Source organism: Orbicella faveolata, unplaced genomic scaffold, assembly GCF_042242905.1.
Source record: "Orbicella faveolata isolate gen_17 unplaced genomic scaffold, um_ofav_v1 contig_36, whole genome shotgun sequence".
Lineage (NCBI taxonomy): Eukaryota > Metazoa > Cnidaria > Anthozoa > Scleractinia > Merulinidae > Orbicella > Orbicella faveolata.
Genome location: NW_028301565.1, coordinates 7,664,699 through 7,683,116, shown reverse-complemented (window position 1 = coordinate 7,683,116; position 18,418 = coordinate 7,664,699). Strand labels below are relative to the sequence as shown.

General features: G+C 38.8%; 2 protein-coding genes across 2 annotated transcripts in view; both read right to left on the bottom strand.

Moving 5' to 3' along the window:
* Nucleotides 1-5,481, bottom strand: part of LOC110048989 (short transient receptor potential channel 4-like) — a 35,416-nt gene extending 29,935 nt beyond the window's left edge. Inside the window, exon 1 of the mRNA XM_089274905.1 lies at nucleotides 5,450-5,481. The gene's annotated coding sequence lies outside the window, so the exon portion shown is untranslated. The remainder of the gene's footprint in view (nucleotides 1-5,449) is intronic.
* Nucleotides 5,482-9,925: 4,444 nt separating this feature from the next.
* Nucleotides 9,926-15,008, bottom strand: LOC110048996 (uncharacterized). Its single transcript, XM_020754766.2, has 3 exons — nucleotides 13,734-15,008; nucleotides 12,219-12,437; nucleotides 9,926-11,743 (listed from the first exon to the last, which is right to left on the bottom strand). The coding sequence occupies exons 1-3, from the start codon at nucleotides 14,341-14,343 to the stop codon at nucleotides 10,851-10,853; spliced, it is 1,722 nt and encodes a 573-aa protein (XP_020610425.1). The 5' UTR covers nucleotides 14,344-15,008; the 3' UTR covers nucleotides 9,926-10,850.
* Nucleotides 15,009-18,418: the final 3,410 nt, after the last annotated feature.

Here is an 18,418-nt window from a genome sequence, read left to right as displayed (position 1 = left end):
CCGCCAAACGTGATCTTGACCTTGATAAGCAGGTTTTGCAGTGATTGTAACTTAAATAGATCTAAATACGTTACGTTATAACAGAACAGTAAATAAAACATTACTTCATTAAAGAAATTTTGAAAAAATCCTAAGTAGTCACGTTAGTAAAATGCTCTAAAACACCACTGTAAAGGCAAGAAAATAATTATTAGATGGCTTACAGAGTTGTTAAGAATATTATGCCCTTTATATAATGGAGGTCACCTGCTGTTTATAAATGAAGTCACGTGATAAATACTAATTTATAAAGATCTAAAGTTTATTTCTTGTCTTTCTTGTTATATTCTTATCTTTTTATATTCGTTAATGTTGTTATTTTGAATCAGTGAGGCTCTCAGAAACGTAATAGAGGATTGCTGCGGACGGCAATGGTCGAAATAAGCCCATGCACAGCAACTGCAGGACGACTTTTCAAAATAATTAATGTACTACACCAACCTAACGTTAATCTGAAAAATATAATGAAACAAATTATCCAATGCACTACAGATTTGGGGGATTTTAACGGGCTCACTCGGCATGCATGAGTTTGCCAGTTAGCGGTATTCGTTTTGTAATCCAGTTACACAACGTGACAAGGTGGAGGAGACGTTAACTGACCGTTATTTTATGTGTGACCTGAAGGGCCGCGATAGTCTTTGACAAACATTCTGCAGTTTTATGCGAATCGGTTCATCGTTGTACGGTCTTGCTCGTTTAAAATTTGCAATGTGCAGGTAGTTTTAGTGTCTTTGAAAATTCCTTCCAAGGCATCTTACTCCTATCTGTGAAATGATCAGTAACGCCGCCGGATCGTCAAAAGAAGCCAGTCCTCTAAGCTTAGTTTGGTTTTTCTTTCTTCCCGCTTTTCTCACTTCAAGAGTTTCTGGAGGCCTTTTGATCCTTATTTTGTCGTAGGTTTCCGGCTGTATAGTTCAAATTCAAGACAGCTCGTTTTAAGGTCTGAAAAAATTTCCTTATTAATTTCTCAACTGAATCAGCATAACTAACAACATGATCGATTGTAATTCACCGGACTTGTTCGTGTACTGTAGCGCTTTATTTATTGAAGGCACGAAAAAATGCTTAGGGAAAGTCAATAGGCTACTTCCACAGAGTGTTTCAGAAACGAAGTGTTTGTTGCCGCTTAGCTTAGATTTGTAGTTTTTCAATTCTTATGTGAAATGAAAACAGAATATTTTAAGTAATAATTGAAATTTACACAGCAAAAATTACATTGCTATTAATGATCAAATCATTGAAATGCGTTCTGAAAAATATGACTAAAACCTAAACTCTATTCCTTGTCTTACCTGAAACTGACCCTTATTGCGTTTATTGTCCGTTGTCCTTCGATGAAAAGAAGGTATTTGTTAGAATTTATAACTAGCTGGTTTCAACGAGATATCCGTTTTTACCATTGTCAAACTTGGTGCTTGGCAACCGAGTCAATGGTGAAAAAATGAACGCTATTTTTCAGTGTTATCATTTTCATATTCCAGGGTCTTTCAAGGACATTTGACGTGAAAAATGGTGGCCGGACCGTTTCTCGTTACTATTGTAACGTTCACCAGAGGAAATTGTGAAGATTCTTAATGCATGCTATATATGAGCATTGTGATATCTCACCTCATCGGATTTTCTCTCTCATGCCCATTTTTTGCATATTATCGGGTTAAAGGTGATTTTAATTTCTAATTTTCATCGAAAGTTGTTTCCAAAACAAGAGCCTATCATTTGCACATCAAACATCCGCTATATTATGCTATAGTTCTGATGATAGTCTTTTCTTTCTGCAAACCGTTTTCTCATCCCAAATCCTAACTCATCAAGCCAAGGTCTCACTGATTTATTAGAATTGGTCACGTATGATGTATGATCTGTAACTATATTTCAATAATGTAAATAGAGTAAGCTCCATAGTCATTTAATAATATTTTCTTCTTTTAAATAAACAAGGGCTTTTAAAAAATAAATTGCCATGTGTCTTACAACTGAGTAGCACTATGAAATGAACCTCGTCAATGATTTATGTAAATTGAAATAGTAATTAGGGAGTTTCATCAACCCTTTAGTAAATGTAGTTTGCCTGTACGTATGGTGGACAATTATTAAATAATTGTGGATAGAATACAGTACTTTGCAACGCAAACCGTCTATAGGAGTTGAGAGATTTTAAGACAATTAGAGAGGAAGTGATTTCGTTTTGTGCGACTTCAGCTATTAGATTCAAATTAAGGCCTAATACTATTCCTGAGGTCTGGTCCACATATATATCAATTGATTCCGATCATTAGCTCTTGATTCCTTACGGTGTCATCGAAATTGTACTTAGCTAGCCTCCGAGATTTCATTAAATAGGCAAAGAAACAAATAGTGCCACAGATATGGCTAGCGAATACAACAACATAAAAGACAAGAATGGCGACTTGACATTGAGATCTGGACTCAGTGCTGGAATCATGTCTAGATATTAAAAATCATGAACATCCAACAAAGAGGTTGAACAAGAGACAATTTCAAGAAGCTTACCTTCCGAGAGTAAATAGAGAGAATTTTTTCAGTCACCGAACACTTCAGTACCATCAAGCGTCCACTTGCCAATTTTGGCACTTCAAGTGCTTTTCTTTTACCTTCTGTAACAGGTAAGCTCTGCTCAGTGCTCAGTGCCTCTTGCCATCAGAGCTTAGCGCCAAATGCCACCTGCCATCAGTGTGCCATTAATAGTCAATTCCTGATTAAGGAGCTTAAGCAAATATCAATAAAGCAAACTGAACAGCTTCAAGAAGAATACGAAATATCTGCCGCCGATGATTCGCGTTCGCCAAATTACTCAGAATTTTTCTTTTGCCGTGCACGGCTGAGAAATGTAATGACTGACGTAAATCTTTAGATCGCACACAAAGGCATTGTCCAGCTCGTTGAATGTTTTAATTTGGCCTCATACGTTCTCCCCGTAGTTTGCTTAAGCTACCTATTGTCCTTTCTCAGCCCTCCGACAGTTTCTCACTTACCTTTTTTTTCTTGCACTGTTTGAGAGGTCATTATAATAGTTCTATTGTTCAATTCATTTATTTCCCTGAGCTTATAGGATTCCAAATAGTCTACTTAGTTTCTGTGGCCATGGCTTCAATGCATTTATTCTTTCATTATCTTCGGTTGATCATGACTTTTTTAATGTTCATTTAAATGAAATTGCCCATTTGTTGTTTTGTTTTTCCTACGGATTTAAAATAACTTTAATTTGCATTTGTTTTAGCACACTTTTTTTTCAAAGTGATCTGTAATTAAATCGCTTGTCATAATTATGACTGAGAAAATTTCTTCTTTCTTGATTGGCTGAGAGCAGGCCAATTTATCATTTATTTCCAATTTGCACCGCAGTGCAAATAAATGCAGACGCGTGCTTAATTTTCCCGTGACATCTCAAAAAGGTTTCCAGCATCGGGGTTTCCAAGCACGAAAAAACTGATGAAAGTGTACGTTCGAGTGTTTAGAAAGCCTGATGAAATACAGAGCACAGGTTCTTGAAATAGCTTTTGAAATTCGCATTATTAGCCATGAAGAAAGGAAAATCTCTCACCTGTTTTGGCATCAAAACGCAGGGTAGAAACTACTTCTGTCGCTTCTTTTGGTACTGTTTTAATTTTCATTAATTTTTTTTGTCAAGTAGTTTAGTGGAATGTTGATCAGTGTCATCAATTTCCCTTGATCTAAATTCAAAAGCTACTGCAAAAGTTTACTACTTAATATACTTAGATGTGTTGAATCGAATACGTTTACCTGATCTAAATTTCACCAATGCTTTTTTTGTCTGTTTGCTGATAGTCGTACGCTAAGATTGTTTAAAACTAACAAAGGCTTCTAAAAACGTACGGTCTTCGATGCGCCTCATTTGGAAAACGAGCACGGTGACACCGCCCCTCTCCCTTCCCTCCCCTACCCCCCCCCCCCCCCATTGATTCTTTGCCTTACTGCATGGCAAATTTTAAAAAAGTCCTTACGTGGGAACATTCTAAGCTCGAACCTCCTTACGTTTGCAAACGAGGCTGAGATTTCGAAAGAATGTGATTTTGTGCGTTGAAATTTGTAAATACAATACCATTTAATGTTTTTAACTAAACATATAAAATTCTCCCTTTCTCAAGCAGCAAAACTAGCCAAAGAACAATAAAAACAGCACTATAGCCGTATGTTTGATGCTAATAACATTTCTGCAAGAAGTTAATTATGTGTGTCATATCTGGCTTTGTTGCCTACAGGCTGGTTCCAAAATTACTTTAACGCCATCCGAATCATGATAGCACAGATGAAAAGGAAATGTCATACAATATAATGTAAGAATGTTCACAAGAATATTTTAACCTAAAATCGGCCGAAAAATAAGAATATTCAGCCTGAGCCGGAAAAACAATATTCTTATAAAAAAAAATAGAGTGTATTCAAAATATTCATATGTGACATTTTTCTTGACGTACTATGATATATATTTCGCAATTTATATTCTCAGTACATACATAATATATTAATACAGTAAAATAAAACAGATAAATTTATGAAAATAAAACAAACGATACTTACACAAAAATATTTTTGCCTTAATTTTAACAGCCAACATGGGTAATAGGTAAGCAATGCGTGCATGTGTCTACTGCGTTATTTGCCAGATGTGTTGGGAAAGGGATGGGAAGAACTCATCAGAAAGGATCTAGTTTGATGGCTGCGATAACCACTATATACGAAGGGAACTAGATAGCAAGGAGTCTGTTGAGTTAAAATTTTATCAAGTAGGAAAATTACTTGAACGCGACTCATTCCCTTCAAATACGGGGTATTAAAATTTGCGTGAAGTCAGAGCGATGGAAATTGTTGTTGTGCAAATTTAGTATTCCCACATTTCTTCAATGCAATATTTCATAACATCATCACGTAAAACTATACCCACACCATGCAAATCGTTCACATTTTGAGGACGGTAATTAAAGGGGAATGCATGGAAAATGGATCATGTGTAAATAAAGGCTTATTTCAAAATAAACCGAGTTTAGAACTTCTGCTCAAGTTGGATGAACAAAAATATAGCTGTTCTGGAAAGACGCCGCCGCTTAATGGCGTTGTGGCACATTTTGGTATTCCGATTTTGTAACCGTTATTGTGCAGATTGATTTTTTTTTCACCGAAGTGGGTCACTTTGTTCGTACCTACAGAACGCAAAGATTCCCCAGTTTACTCCTTCTCCAAACGCGTTGAAATGCAAAAGGCATTGCTTCGTGAAGAGAAGCAACACGAGAACGAATCATTCCGCAGCGATTACCATCCGACAAATAAAAATCACGGCTATCTTCAGAATGCCCATGCACGAATTGTTCCTGCATGTCAGCCTCTGAACAGACGTTCATGAAAGTAAAAAGCTCCAAGTAAAACTTACCGGAATCAGGAAGTGAATGCTGCCTGTAAGTTCCCATGTTTAGAGCCATATGTTGTAGAAAGAATATTTTTTTTTTTTGTACAAAGTACACATAAGCTTTGTTCTAGAATTACGGTAATAAAATATCCTTTTAATAGTTATTAATGACTGACAAGTTCTTATCTTTAGAAACAACACATGCTCTACAGTAACTGTAATAGGCTTGATTACCAGCCGCTCTTTGGGGAGAAACGTAGAGCGGACACGAGAGAGCGGCGGAAATCGAGACTAAAACTGTAACGTACGCGTTCAGGATTGTATTTCCTTTTTTACCAACAGTTCTCTTTAACTTACACATGACTCGCATATTCTTTATGTATTCGACAACAACTCAACAATCTACCATCTTTCTAAACGGTCTTTGCTCGCTCTTTTAAAAGTGCACATAAGCCTTGTTCTAGAATTACCGTTATACAATATCACTTTAGTTGTCACTAATAACTAAGAAGTTTTTATCACTAGAAACAACATATGTCCTTTTATCTTCACAACAATTAATGCTACTAAATGTAGCGTAGATCGCCTGAAGTATTCCGACTCGACAATTAAGATATAACACACAAACTGTGGTAAAAAGCATGACAATATATCAAACGCATTGTCGGAAAACAAAAATGACATCTTTTTACTTGACGTTTTGTATGTTTCTACATACATCTTTAGAAGTGACCGTTGAGAATACAAGTAACAACTAAATTCAAATTTAAGATAAGTAACTAATTGATATTTGGGGAACAATAAAAATGACAGAAAAAAAAATGCATATTAAAAACATGCAAACTAATAAAGATAAAGCTTTCCGATGCTAACATTATCATTTAGGGTAGGCTTCAAACCCCTAATTAGCAGAGTCTCCTTTAACTTACAATGTGTATCTGACCGTCCTCTTGCTAATATGTGAAAGTGGTCCCATTTCAAGTTATGACCAGTTGACGTGACGTGGTCTGCAACAGCAGATGCTTGACAGCTACTCGTAATCGCTTTGAAATGTCAGTTCGGTTTTTCTGTCATGCAATCTGCGTTTTGTTTTTCCAATGTAGAAATTTTGGCAGTCCCAACAAGTAGCCTTACATAATACACTTTTGACATTTCAGGAAGGTTTGATCCTGTTCTTGTGGGAGAAAACAGACTTGATGCGATGAGTGCTTTGGAAAATAACCCTAAGGTCAATGCAACCATAAAATTTAAATTTAGTTGCTTTTTCTAGTCGCAACGGTCACTTCTGGAGATCTATGTTGAAGCATGCAAAACGTCAAGTAAAAAGATATAATTTTTGTTTCCCACAATGCGTTTTACTGTCGTGTTTATCCAGGACTACAAAACTCCGGATTGTCCGAAGTGTGACATGCCTTTTACCCTGGTCCCAGAGGTTTTTCTTGATTTTTCTCCGCATGAGAGAGCTGCGAGAGAGCCGCGAAGAGCCGCGAAGCCGCCCCCCCCCCCGCTCCCCCCCCCCGGGTTCTTGACTCGTGTTCGCCGCTTCGCGAAAAGAAGAAAAATCAAGAAAAACCTCTGGGACCAAGGTACGTGCCTTTCGGTTAAAAGCTATTTTCTCAAATGTGGGACCTGATCAAGGTTTGAGTCTATGATATCTCAAAAGTACTAACATTAATGTGAAAACTTGTAGAATAATGGGTACTCTCTATTGCGCACCGCACAAGGCTCCACGAATTTAATAAGTATTCTTCATTTTGATGGTAAACAGAGATAACGGCAGTCCCGCCTATCACCAATGTTTGAACCGTGAGCACTTGGAAATCAAATGACCAACGCTAAACGTCAAACTGTGGACTGCAAAAAAGATTTTCCTCGGTTTAACCTATATTTCAGGGAATAATCTACCTACATTCAGCAGTTTAGATCGTAAAAGTAATGCGTGTTTTCTTTCATCCATGATATGCCGGAAAATTACTGTAGCCGGATGAGTTTGTGTTGCGATGGACGACCGAATGCCACATTCAACTGCTTTTTTTAAATATACATATTTTCTAAGGGAAATAATTGTTTCTTACCTGAGGGGAGAAAATGGTATCAGCCTCTCCGTAAAAGCTTTCCTTTACGTTTGTATAATTCTTTCATTTTCTAAGATGCGGTAACGCAATGTTTGTTTTCGAAAGCTCATTTGCTCGTTTTGTTTTTTCTCTCTCTCTCTTCTTTAATTTTTTAATTAAAACTAACCAGGTTGACTCATCTGTCAGATGGTCAGGCTTAATTATTATTGGAAAGGGTGACTTAAGCGCAACGGAATCAACTCTAATGGCATAAAATTCTAATCATTTTTGTCCCTTAAAGGCTCGGGAAATTATATGAATTTTGACAAAACGCGCGTGAAATTATTTCCTAATTTCACTCGTCACCACTTGATTACCCAACCTCCTATCTTAAAAAGGTGTCCCAAAATGCACCAGGTGGTACGGAGCTCTCTACGGCTCGCAACGGAGAGTACCATTATTCTACAAGCTTTTACATTGATGTGAGTACTTTTGAGATATCAAAGACTCGATCCTTGATCAGGTCCAACATTTGCGAAAATATCTTTTAACTATAGATATGTCACGTATCCCACGTTCCGGTGTTTGGCAGGAGGTATTTTAGAAAATTATAACTCCTTCAAACTTAGACGGAACACAATGATTTTTAACCCTCAAGAATATTGAAGAAAAATGACACTTTCTGCATGTAAAACAATCAGTTTGTTGGAATGAAAAAATTGCGTTTTGGCAGCGTCCGACATTTACAGCAAAATTTCAGAGTCTTCTAAAGTAAATAAGCCAGTTTTGAGGTCACCTCGAAAAGTGACCCGCAAAAAAAGAAAAAAACCGAATTGATCCAAATAAAAGTGATATTTGTACATTGCTGATATAATTGTTAACCGCTTTCACTGAAAAAATGAAGCCAATCGGTAAGGAAAGATCCGAAGTTTGCCTTATCCGTTCTTAGGCGGACAGCCTCTTAAAGAACAATGTCAAACTAACCTATTCATCATTATCTGAATTTCGATGTCGCTATATGTTTCCCAGTATTTACTTTTTTTCCTCCATGGTCTTTGTTATTCCTTTAGTCTTTTCTGCTTTACTCAAGTAATGTTTGGAGGACTGCAGCGGTTCAAATATAGTATCACAACAGAGAAACACCTAACAAAAACTATAAGTAGGTTTATGCAAAATAATTGCACTTCTGTGTATCCGTATCGTAAATTAGTTCCGCACTTTACTTAGAATAGCAAACTTATAGTTATCTCAGGAAGTGCATAGCTGAAATGTGTTTTGTTGTTTGGACAGAAGGTCTTTAATCTTTAATCTTTAATCCTTATTTATACACTGTAAAAATTCAGGTACAGTAAATTCCAATAAAATGTCTAAGATCCTAAACCTAAATTTCTAATCGTGTACTAATATTATATTGACGTTTGGACTGGACAGCTGTTAAAATCTAAAGCAAATGTAATAAACGGATAATGTATGGAATAATTACAAATTCATAGATGAAAGGAAGTTCTCTCTAAGTGTTAAAATTACTTACAGAGAGTATTCTCTCACGTGTCCAGCAACCATGCAAATTTATATGGTTTAAGTATGAAAAGAGTTGAACTCCCACAGGATGGGTTTAGTACACCAACATGGCCACCGTTTCATTGTTTTGGAACACCAATATGGCTGCCATGACGTCATGTGCATATGCTCTATAGTATCTCGTTTAATGTCGGTAATTTATTCACATTACCTGTTCTGAGATAGGAAGTAGCTTATTTCCAATTAACACCATTCCCCGATTATGGCTCCTGATATATCTTATTAGATGTTTTGGTGTGTGGTATCGCTGTATATTTTTACGAGTTGTGCCGTATTTTGACGAGCAAAAATACAAACAACGAGTAAAAATATAAAGCGATACTACAAACCAAAACATCCAATAGAAGATTTATTATCCGACTGCTGTAGTCAATAAATTTGTCAGTGAAAGAGGAAGAGTGTGACAGTTTTGCGTGCGCGCGCCGACCTTTCCGGCAAACAGGCCTTCTACTGTACAGATAACTGTACAATATCGCTGTATATTTGTATAGATAATCGCACGGTTTCGAGTTCAATTTGGAATTAATTTGCACGAGTAAGTTTTTCAAAAAGCTAAAATTATTACGTATTAATAATACAAACATGAAAAATTTGCGTGGAGGAAGTGCCGGAAGACCTTTCTTGAAGCCATTTTTTCTCATTCGAGAAAACTTTTTGAAAAGTTTCCGCACAAAATTTTCCTCATTATTTTACGTAATATCATTGGCTTAGAAAAGTTCCTATTTTCTTTCAGCCAATCATAATCCAGAATTACGATGTGTAATTTGCACTAGTGTTACACTTTTTGCACCGGTGTTACACTAGAACTGCACTGCTCTCAGCCAATCAGAATCGAGTAATTTTTTCATGTATATTATTAGTACTGTTATTTGGACGGTATTCGCTGCAGTTGGATAATAAATGTTCATCTCTTACAATTAATGAGAATGACGACAACGGCAACGAGAACGCCTCCAAACAAAAGGTTCAATGAATAGAACAATAGCTGTGCACGTGCGTTATACGTTTTCGATTCGTCGATGTAATCCACGATGTAGTCATCAATGTAATCGAAAAGCTTCACAAATGCACTTGCTTATATATCACTCATTACACATCAAGTGTTTATAATTACAACAATGCATCTTATTCTAACCAACACTTTCAAGTGTCCGAAATTAAAAATAGCGAATTAAAATTAAAATTCACAGCTTGAAATTAAGATAGAGCAAAGTGTTTCTACAATGGCAATGTTTGAGTTGTGCCACTAAGGAAAACTAACTCTTGAATAAAACTAATATAAGAGCGTATGTTCAGCTGGTTGTTTTCCAATGACGAGTGAAAACTCAAGGCAATTAATGAAGACCTAGGATGTTTAACTTCTAAATCCAACTATAGGCGGCCATGTTCGAAATACTATTTTCCAACACAACATAATAAAAAGGAAGTCCTACTTGTTACATTTAATTGGAAAACTACCGTTGGCTTTCCTAGAATTTTCGATCAACAAAAAAATGCCTAAGCTACAGTAAATCCTCTCGTAACAGTTCTAAGAAAATTCATTTACTCTAGGTGATATAAACATTGACTTATATTTCTTTTTTCATTTTCTTATACTTTATCTCTGGTATACTTTGTCTTTCTCGTATATATTTCATTTGTAATCATTTTTGTCCCAGAGTCATTCAAGCTTTTTGCTGCGGGAGTCCTTAGTAAGCACGAAAAGCGAAGGGCTGTTTTCGGCTCTTAAGTTGTACCCAAACCCCACCGGTCATAGAGAACGAGAATTGTTTGAACTCATTACTAACGTCTTAAAGCTGATCAATTTTCTCGTGTCCTAAAGTCACTTGCTGGGTAACGTTACTCTCATCAAGTTCTGTGTCGTCTTTTTCTCTTTTTAGTGACTCTATATCTTGATCTGTAGACAAGTCAACTGGCTGAGTCTGTTCTGAACCATTATGGATGTTTTTGTTGAGTTCTATACCGTGTTGTTGTTGTTCTTTCTCTTCAACCGATCCCCCAGAGTGAGAGCTTAACATTTGTTCCGCATTCAAATCGTCAGCGATTCTAATCGGTTCAGAGTCACTGAGGTCAGAATTTACGTTGTAAGTTGTGTCCTGTACATGTTCGAGTCCTGCTGGATTATGTTCTACTTTTATCTCCTGATTCTCGTCATTATCCGTTCGATTCTCGAGCGCCATCGATGAATCTTCGTTAGCAATCGTTTCCATGTCGTTGCTGTCGTTCGCCGGTTTCTCAACAGTTTGATGCTGACTCACGTCTGTATTTTCAGTAATTGACGCATCCTGAGACTTGTTTGATTCTCTCGATCCATCCGTTATTCCTGCGATTTGTTCCAGCGTTTCATCACCGTTCCGCAATTGATCTCTGGTTTGCTCGTTTTCCTCGATGCAAACGTTGCTGGGAGAAGCTTGGGCTGAACGAGCTATTGTTTGTAACAAATTTTGCTTTTCAGGACAATGCTGATCGTCCTGTTCTCCAGTGCTACTTTTTCTCTCCGCTGTATTTCCGTTTTCATCGTCCGCTTGTACCCCGTCCTGGATATTTTGTTCTTCACCAATCTCTCCTCTAGATTCGCTTTTTATCACTTCTGCAGACGTCGAGTATCCATTGAAATGCGAATTTTTGGCATTCTTTTCTTCAACGAAGTAATCTTGTAGACATTTGTCCAGGTTTTCACGGACTGCAACGGAAGATATGAGATGATCAGGTAAAAAGCGCACAGTTGAACTCCAGCATAACGTAACTAGGTCGCACCGAAAGCAAAACTCAGATACAGTCCAAAACTGCAGTGATGCGGGCACCGTAAGATCAACAGGCAGGGTCCTTAATAAGAGAGAGCCCTTATAACGTGATTTTCGGTCAAGAAAAACGCATGAGTAAGATTGAACCTAAACCACTGTCCATAATACCATAATATCAGTCTGAGAATTACCACCTACAAAACATCTCTCCCCGATATTTTTGAGGGGAGGGGGCGGCTGTGTACACGCTACGACAAGTTTTCTTTTGGCAGAATGGCGCAGAACTAAAAAACGTACATGGAAAAGAGAATTTGCTAAGATTGCTCCACAAAATTGCTTGGAAGATTCCCGATTGTTTTCTATTTTAAGCTGTTTCGAAATCTAGCTAATGCTGTATTAAAAATACAAACTCACCTTCATGGGGCGCCTCTTCCTTCAGATCCTCCAGTTCTACGCAGTATGAAGGCCTTCTACTCCCGCCAGTCATTTCCTTCAGCATACGAGCCCGCTCCACCTCCATCTCAGCCCGCAAAACAGCGGTCTGCTCTCTTTCTTGTGCCATGCGCTGTCGTCTATACGCAGCCTCGGCTCGCTGTTGGGCCGCTACCGTCACTTGGGAATGGGCACGTTTTTCTGCGGACGTTCAGTTTTAAAATTAGCCTGTGTCAGTCTAAAAACAGACTTTACAAAAAAACATTCAGGTAGTATTTTGTTTAGTCTTCATAAACTCTTCATGTTTGGATGTCACTCAGCCAGAATCTTATAACCCGGGGAACTCTATCTAAAAGGGACGGGGAAGGCTGCGGGAAACATTTAAGAAACGACAAGAGATACCAGACGTGATCTCGTTTTGAGAGCGTGGCCGGTGCACTACAGTGACAAGGAAGCGGGGCGTTTGCTGGTTTTTATAAATAAAATGGTCGTCTGGCAGGTTGGAAGCGACACAAGAGTTTCTTAGCAAGAGTGACTTAGCACAGGGTGGCAGTCCAATTTATGTTCAACGATATGCTGTGCCGAGATCATAACCGGCACGAACTCCAAATATCAATAAAGAAGATCGGAGAATCTCTTATGTTGGCCGCGACGCGATCAATCGCAACATATAACAGGCACAGGATTCAAGCCACTCGAATTGCTTATCAAAGACCAATACAACACGAATCGACAAACTGAAAAGCAAGGCTGGGCAAGGCAAAACATGACAGAACATCCACCAGATCAAGGACTCCTCATGTGGAAAGGTTTTAATAACACACACCGCCAGTAATATGCCGCCTCAGTCAGTGCACGGAATGGCTAATTAACCGCCTCTTCAGTTAAATTCTAGGAATACGTGTGCTCTAATGGCGCACTAGTTAGAACTGATATTTGCGAAAGCGCATTTTGTTCTTTATGTAGAACGACATTGTTTAAAGGTTAAGTCTGTGCACTAGCTAAGTGCTACGACGGTGCTTATCTCAAGGTATTGTAACATGAAGCGACTAAGACTATTTCTACACCAAGTCCATTGTAGGGTTACCCTCCAGCATTAAATTCAACGGTACCCATTTATGTATGCACCTAGGTGGAGAGAGGCACTGTGAGAGTAAAGTGTCTTGCCTAAGAACACAACACAATGTCCCCGACCAGCACTCGAACCCGACCGCTGGATCCGGAGGCGAGCGTACTAACGATGAGGCCACCGCATCTCCAAGCGACATTGTTTGCTTTACAAATACTTTAACTACAGTCATTATATTTTGTCAAAACATACAAGGAGAAGAGTCAGAAATCGATCAAAGGACATGTCCTCAAAAAAGTCATTCAAAAACGATACGTCAAGCCTTTCTTCTCGAGAAGCGTAAGTGGCAATAAATTAGACGAGCGCTGTAAACGAAACTCTCCAATATGCAACTACTATTCAGCTCAGCAGGTGGACAATGTACTCACCACAGAATCTTCCCTCCTCTTCCTCCTCTGGACGTGTGTACAGGTGGCGGTTAACGCCCAGTGGAGTTGTGACGCTGGACCGCGCTCGATGATTTTGCGTTGGAACATTTATGACGCTAACCAACTGACCATCGTGGCGGTTAAGGGTAGAGAGTGGCACTTTGACCGAGGGCGTTGCGGCAGCTTGCATTAACGAGAGCTGATCAGGGGGCATCATCGTATCACTGGCTTCAAAGAATACGACTGGGTTTTCAATAGGCTCATGCACTGACAAACCAGGAGTGGACAAACGTTGTCGTGGTTTTAAGCTACTCTGGACGAGTGTGAACGGCGATTGATCAGTGACTTCATCATTGGCACGCCGTCGTGCCTGCTTTCGCGCAAGAGATGAAGAAATCAAATGCGGAAACTTTGTCACTCTTCCAGAAGAGATGCGGCCCCGGGGCCTGACTGGGTTTGATGCGAAGCTTAACATCTCCAGCAGTCGAATGCGAGAGCCGGATGTGGGCAGGTTCAGGGCTTGTAAACTTACACACAACAACTCGCAAGATAACTTTGTCAATTTTGAGGTCCTCGAGGGTTTTATCGGCCGCTGTCGAAGGCGTGCCATAACGAATGGACCTAATATCAAAAATTCCCAAACCACTTACGATGGTTGTGCGTTCAAGCCAAAGTCTGTCAGGAAAATGCCCGGGGTTATCTTGTCACTGCTTTTTAAAGCGAGAGGACAGCGTCTACAAGTCTGTCCAATAGGAAACCTTGTACTTAGCAGAGCTTCATGTCATGAATGACGTTATAAACCAGACGCCAATCTCAACATAGCTTACACGTACCTCTTAGATTGTATTGCAACACATAGATAAGATTATTTATAGACACTTCGACAAAATTCAGCAACTCAGTAGAAGATTTTAGACATATATATAGGTAGTCCCAAAACGAAAATGTCGTGAATGTTTCACTTTACCGCCAAAATTTTAAACGGCGTTTTTTTTAAACATAGATATATTCAGTTAAGAAATTTTTGGCGATTCACAATCCAGTTTGTTGGCAATAAGATGCAGTTTCAAACGCACAGAGACACTTGTAAAGTCATTTATCTGCTTCCAATCGCTCTCTTTATCGTTTTCATTATCCTCTTGGAATCACCATGATGGCCTTTATCGATATCAACTAAAAGTATATGTTGTAATATCACTTAAAATACCATTGTGCTCTTCTTCAGCACTTCTACGGTTTCCAACGGTTTTTATGTAACATTTCAGTGTCTATTATTTGTTGTTCTTGCATCTTTTCATCGCTTATGCTAAAATTTGGAGCCAACAAATTTTTTCAAGTCGGCGTTGCGGTATTGTTGAGGTTGATAAGGGCATGACGAATATATCGTTGCATTCGTTTTGCCACGTGCCGTATACTTCAAAACGTAGAATAGTGCCTTTAAGAAGTATCTAGAAATTTCTCGACACGCGACCTACGGAGTACAGCAGTAACATTATCATGTTTGTATTTCGTACTCTAGAATAAGGGTGCACCTTGCGAGGAGGAGGGTTTGGGTACAATATTACTAAGGGACAGACCATTATTTTCTTGAGGGGGGGGGGTGGGTAGGTAATTTTCTGGGGCAGGACTTATTTTCTCACTTTTAAGTTGTGCATTCTTTTTGGTGGGCAATAGTTTGTGCAAGAATTTATTTAACATCAAAGTACCTGCTCGATTTTTTTTTCAGATGGTTTCCTTTGCACGATTGTTTATTTGGGAGTTTTTGCTGCGCAGGAATTTTTTTGGAGAAGTTGCCTAACACCCCCTCGCCCCCCCCCCCCCCCCGCCCCGCCCCTATCACCTCATAAAAGTGATGGTCTGTATCTAAACCTCAAACGACCATTTATATCGGGCGGCTCAAATTTTCAGATGTTTTAGTAAAAAAGAAACACTTAGTCACAACATATGCCAGTTTTATACTTTGGGAAGAAAAGATGCTTGTAATGCGATTTGAGCCTAAATTCAGGGAAAGACACTTGTTTTGTGATGCACTTTTCCGATTGAGATACGTTGCTAGACTGTTGACTCTCGAACTGAACCTGGGAAGCAGGTGGCTCATGCAAAACTCCTCACACGTATTTTTCGAAACTGAAGAAGCCTACAAATAAACAGGCTTGTCTCAGATAAAAGCAGTCTCCTCAGCGGGGGATGAGGAAGAAACGCAAGCCGTAACCGAACGTCCCTCTTCCCCCACCCCTCCCCCCTTCTGTCCCCCCCCCAAGCTCATTCCTTTTCTTCTTTTTGTTCTATTTATTCGTACGTTATCTCCAAAGCGAGACCATTTCTCATTAAGGTAAAGGCCCTCTTATATTCGATCTTTTTCATTTGGGGTCCGATATTTAAAGCCAAAAGTTTAAACATTATTATCGACCTGTGACGCATCCGGTCGTTTTTGCCAGCCATGTCGTTCTCGCACTGGCAACTTCACAAAGGACGTACATTTTATAAAAGAGCTTGGACTTAGGGGTCGGGAATAAAAGGCAGGAGGCAATTTCCTCCTCCTCTAGCCCCTCCTTCCCCTCTTCTAGCCTGCCAACCATTCCAGACCTTGATTTCGCACTAGCTATCCACTCTATTTTAGACTAAGTGATGGCCATTCTCTAACTCAAGGGCCTCTTCAGTCGCCGCCTATAGTGATTTGTAGTATTCGATTTTCCATGTGTGAGGTCCAGTATTCAAAGCCAAAAGGTTAATATTTCTCTTTAACCTGTGGAACATTTGAAACCTCTCTCGCTTTTTTGCATTGCTTGATGTGCTGTTCACTTCATGGCAACTTCACAAAGAACTTAAGAATAAACAAATTTGTCTTGAACAAGAAACTCCCCCTGTGGGAAGGGGTTAGAATGCCGTGAACAAACTCCCTCTCGCCTCCCTCCGTCTTTCGTTCCCCTCTCCCCTTTGACAGCAGCCTCACAGGGGCGTTATCTCTACTGTCACCGCTCCAATGGGGCTTGTTCGCGACATTTTTATATATCAGTTGATGTATAAAACTTAATATTCAAATCATTGTAAAACAAATATTTATATTGAATGAAACGTTTAATTGTTGAGGCCAAGAAAGCATTCTGCTCTCTCTATTTGCCCCAGACTCCCCACCTCCCACTTATAGGTTACTTATGCTTTGTTGTAGCATAGTTAACTATGGTTGTAGTATTCAGGTACCTGATATTCAAACTGTAATGTTCAATCGTTGGTCAGAACCTGTTGCACTGTTGTTGTTCGATCGACCTATACTTATGTTTTTGCCGGGCACGTTAAAAAGTTTGCAGGAACCTCGCGGAGAACCTTCTGGTCTTCAATATTGTGCTATTAAAAGTGAACGTGTATTCAAAGAGCCAGAAAAAAGAGATTTTATCATTTACTGGTGTACCAATACACCGAGATTGTATTCAAGTCATTCAAGAATTGCCAGCAAAATGACGTAAACAAGATAAAAACCAGTACATTTATGTCGTTCATTTCAGTCTGATGTTTTCTGGAAACCTCCTTACACAACTCGCTTCGATTTCGGAGAGCAACGTTGCTCGGTAGATATTTACATTTCAATTAGCAATGTTTCTTTGGTTGTTATGGTTACAAGTAAATTTTCCCGGGAAATGTATGTTATTAGAACTTCTGTCTTTCTCTGCCATCTTTTTACATTGTAAAAATCTATTACTATATGTAATGTCACAACTATCGGATATAATTATCGTATTGCATGATAATGCCTGATATCTTATGGCTTTTCGGTCTTTTTAACATCCACTCTGGATTATATTTTCGTCGAGCACCAGTGGTCCAATACAAAACATGAAGCACTAACGGTTTGTAACACATGGCTTGGTGATATTGTTGATGACGATTAATGAACAATTTGGGTTTTCTCGCTTCGTAGCGCGTGTTATAAAAGCTATTCAAATTTGCCAAAGTAATTCTTGACTTAGATTTATGGCTTAGGACTTACCTACAGTTTTAATTGGTGGGCAATTGCTCTTCTGATTAACTAGACAACGCACATTTATTTCCAATAACCTTTTCTTTCCGAGTAACTATTGTTTAATAAACTCGCGGAAAGATAATTGTTTGGGCTAAATTGACTCAAGAGCTTCCTTCAGTGCTCTAACCGCATGAAAGATTCATAAAAATCGTTTTAACTCACTAAAAGGAGACTATAGAATTAGATATTAACTTCAAAACCACGATTTTGTCCGAGGGCCTCTATCTCACCTCTGTTAAGACTGTATCGGCCTATAAAAACCTGCCCGGAGTTTTGAATAAATTCTAACAAATACACTGAGATGTAGTCACTTTATTATAAAGAATTGTCAAGCTGTAATTCTTTAATTGAAATCTCTAAGCGAGCGAAAAACCGATGACATTGAGTTTTTAGGTCAAAATACCAGTTTCACCACAACAAAACCTCGGCGGTCGTGAGCGACTGGTCTAACTTAACCACGGTTTGCCCTAGGGATAAAAATAACTTACCGCGTTTCGGTGGCTGCGAGCTGCTGCTTCCACAACCCATGTGTCATCTGACAGAAGTAACTTCGGTAAATGTGCTTCACTGTAGTTCATACAATGCACGGCTTCCTTCGCTGCGCTTGTGAATCTCAGTGTGATTTGACATTTGTAATGAATAACTAGCGCAGGAATGTAAACTGGTC

Coding starts and splice junctions, on each gene's coding strand:
- LOC110048996 (XM_020754766.2), bottom strand. CDS start 14,343: ATGGCACGCCTTCGACAGCGGCCGATAAAACCCTCGAGGACCTCAAAA. Junction 12,438..13,733: donor AGAGGAGGGAAGATTCTGTG/GTGAGTACATTG, acceptor GAACGTCCGCAG/AAAAACGTGCCCATTCCCAA. Junction 11,744..12,218: donor GGAAGAGGCGCCCCATGAAG/GTGAGTTTGTAT, acceptor CTTCCGTTGCAG/TCCGTGAAAACCTGGACAAA.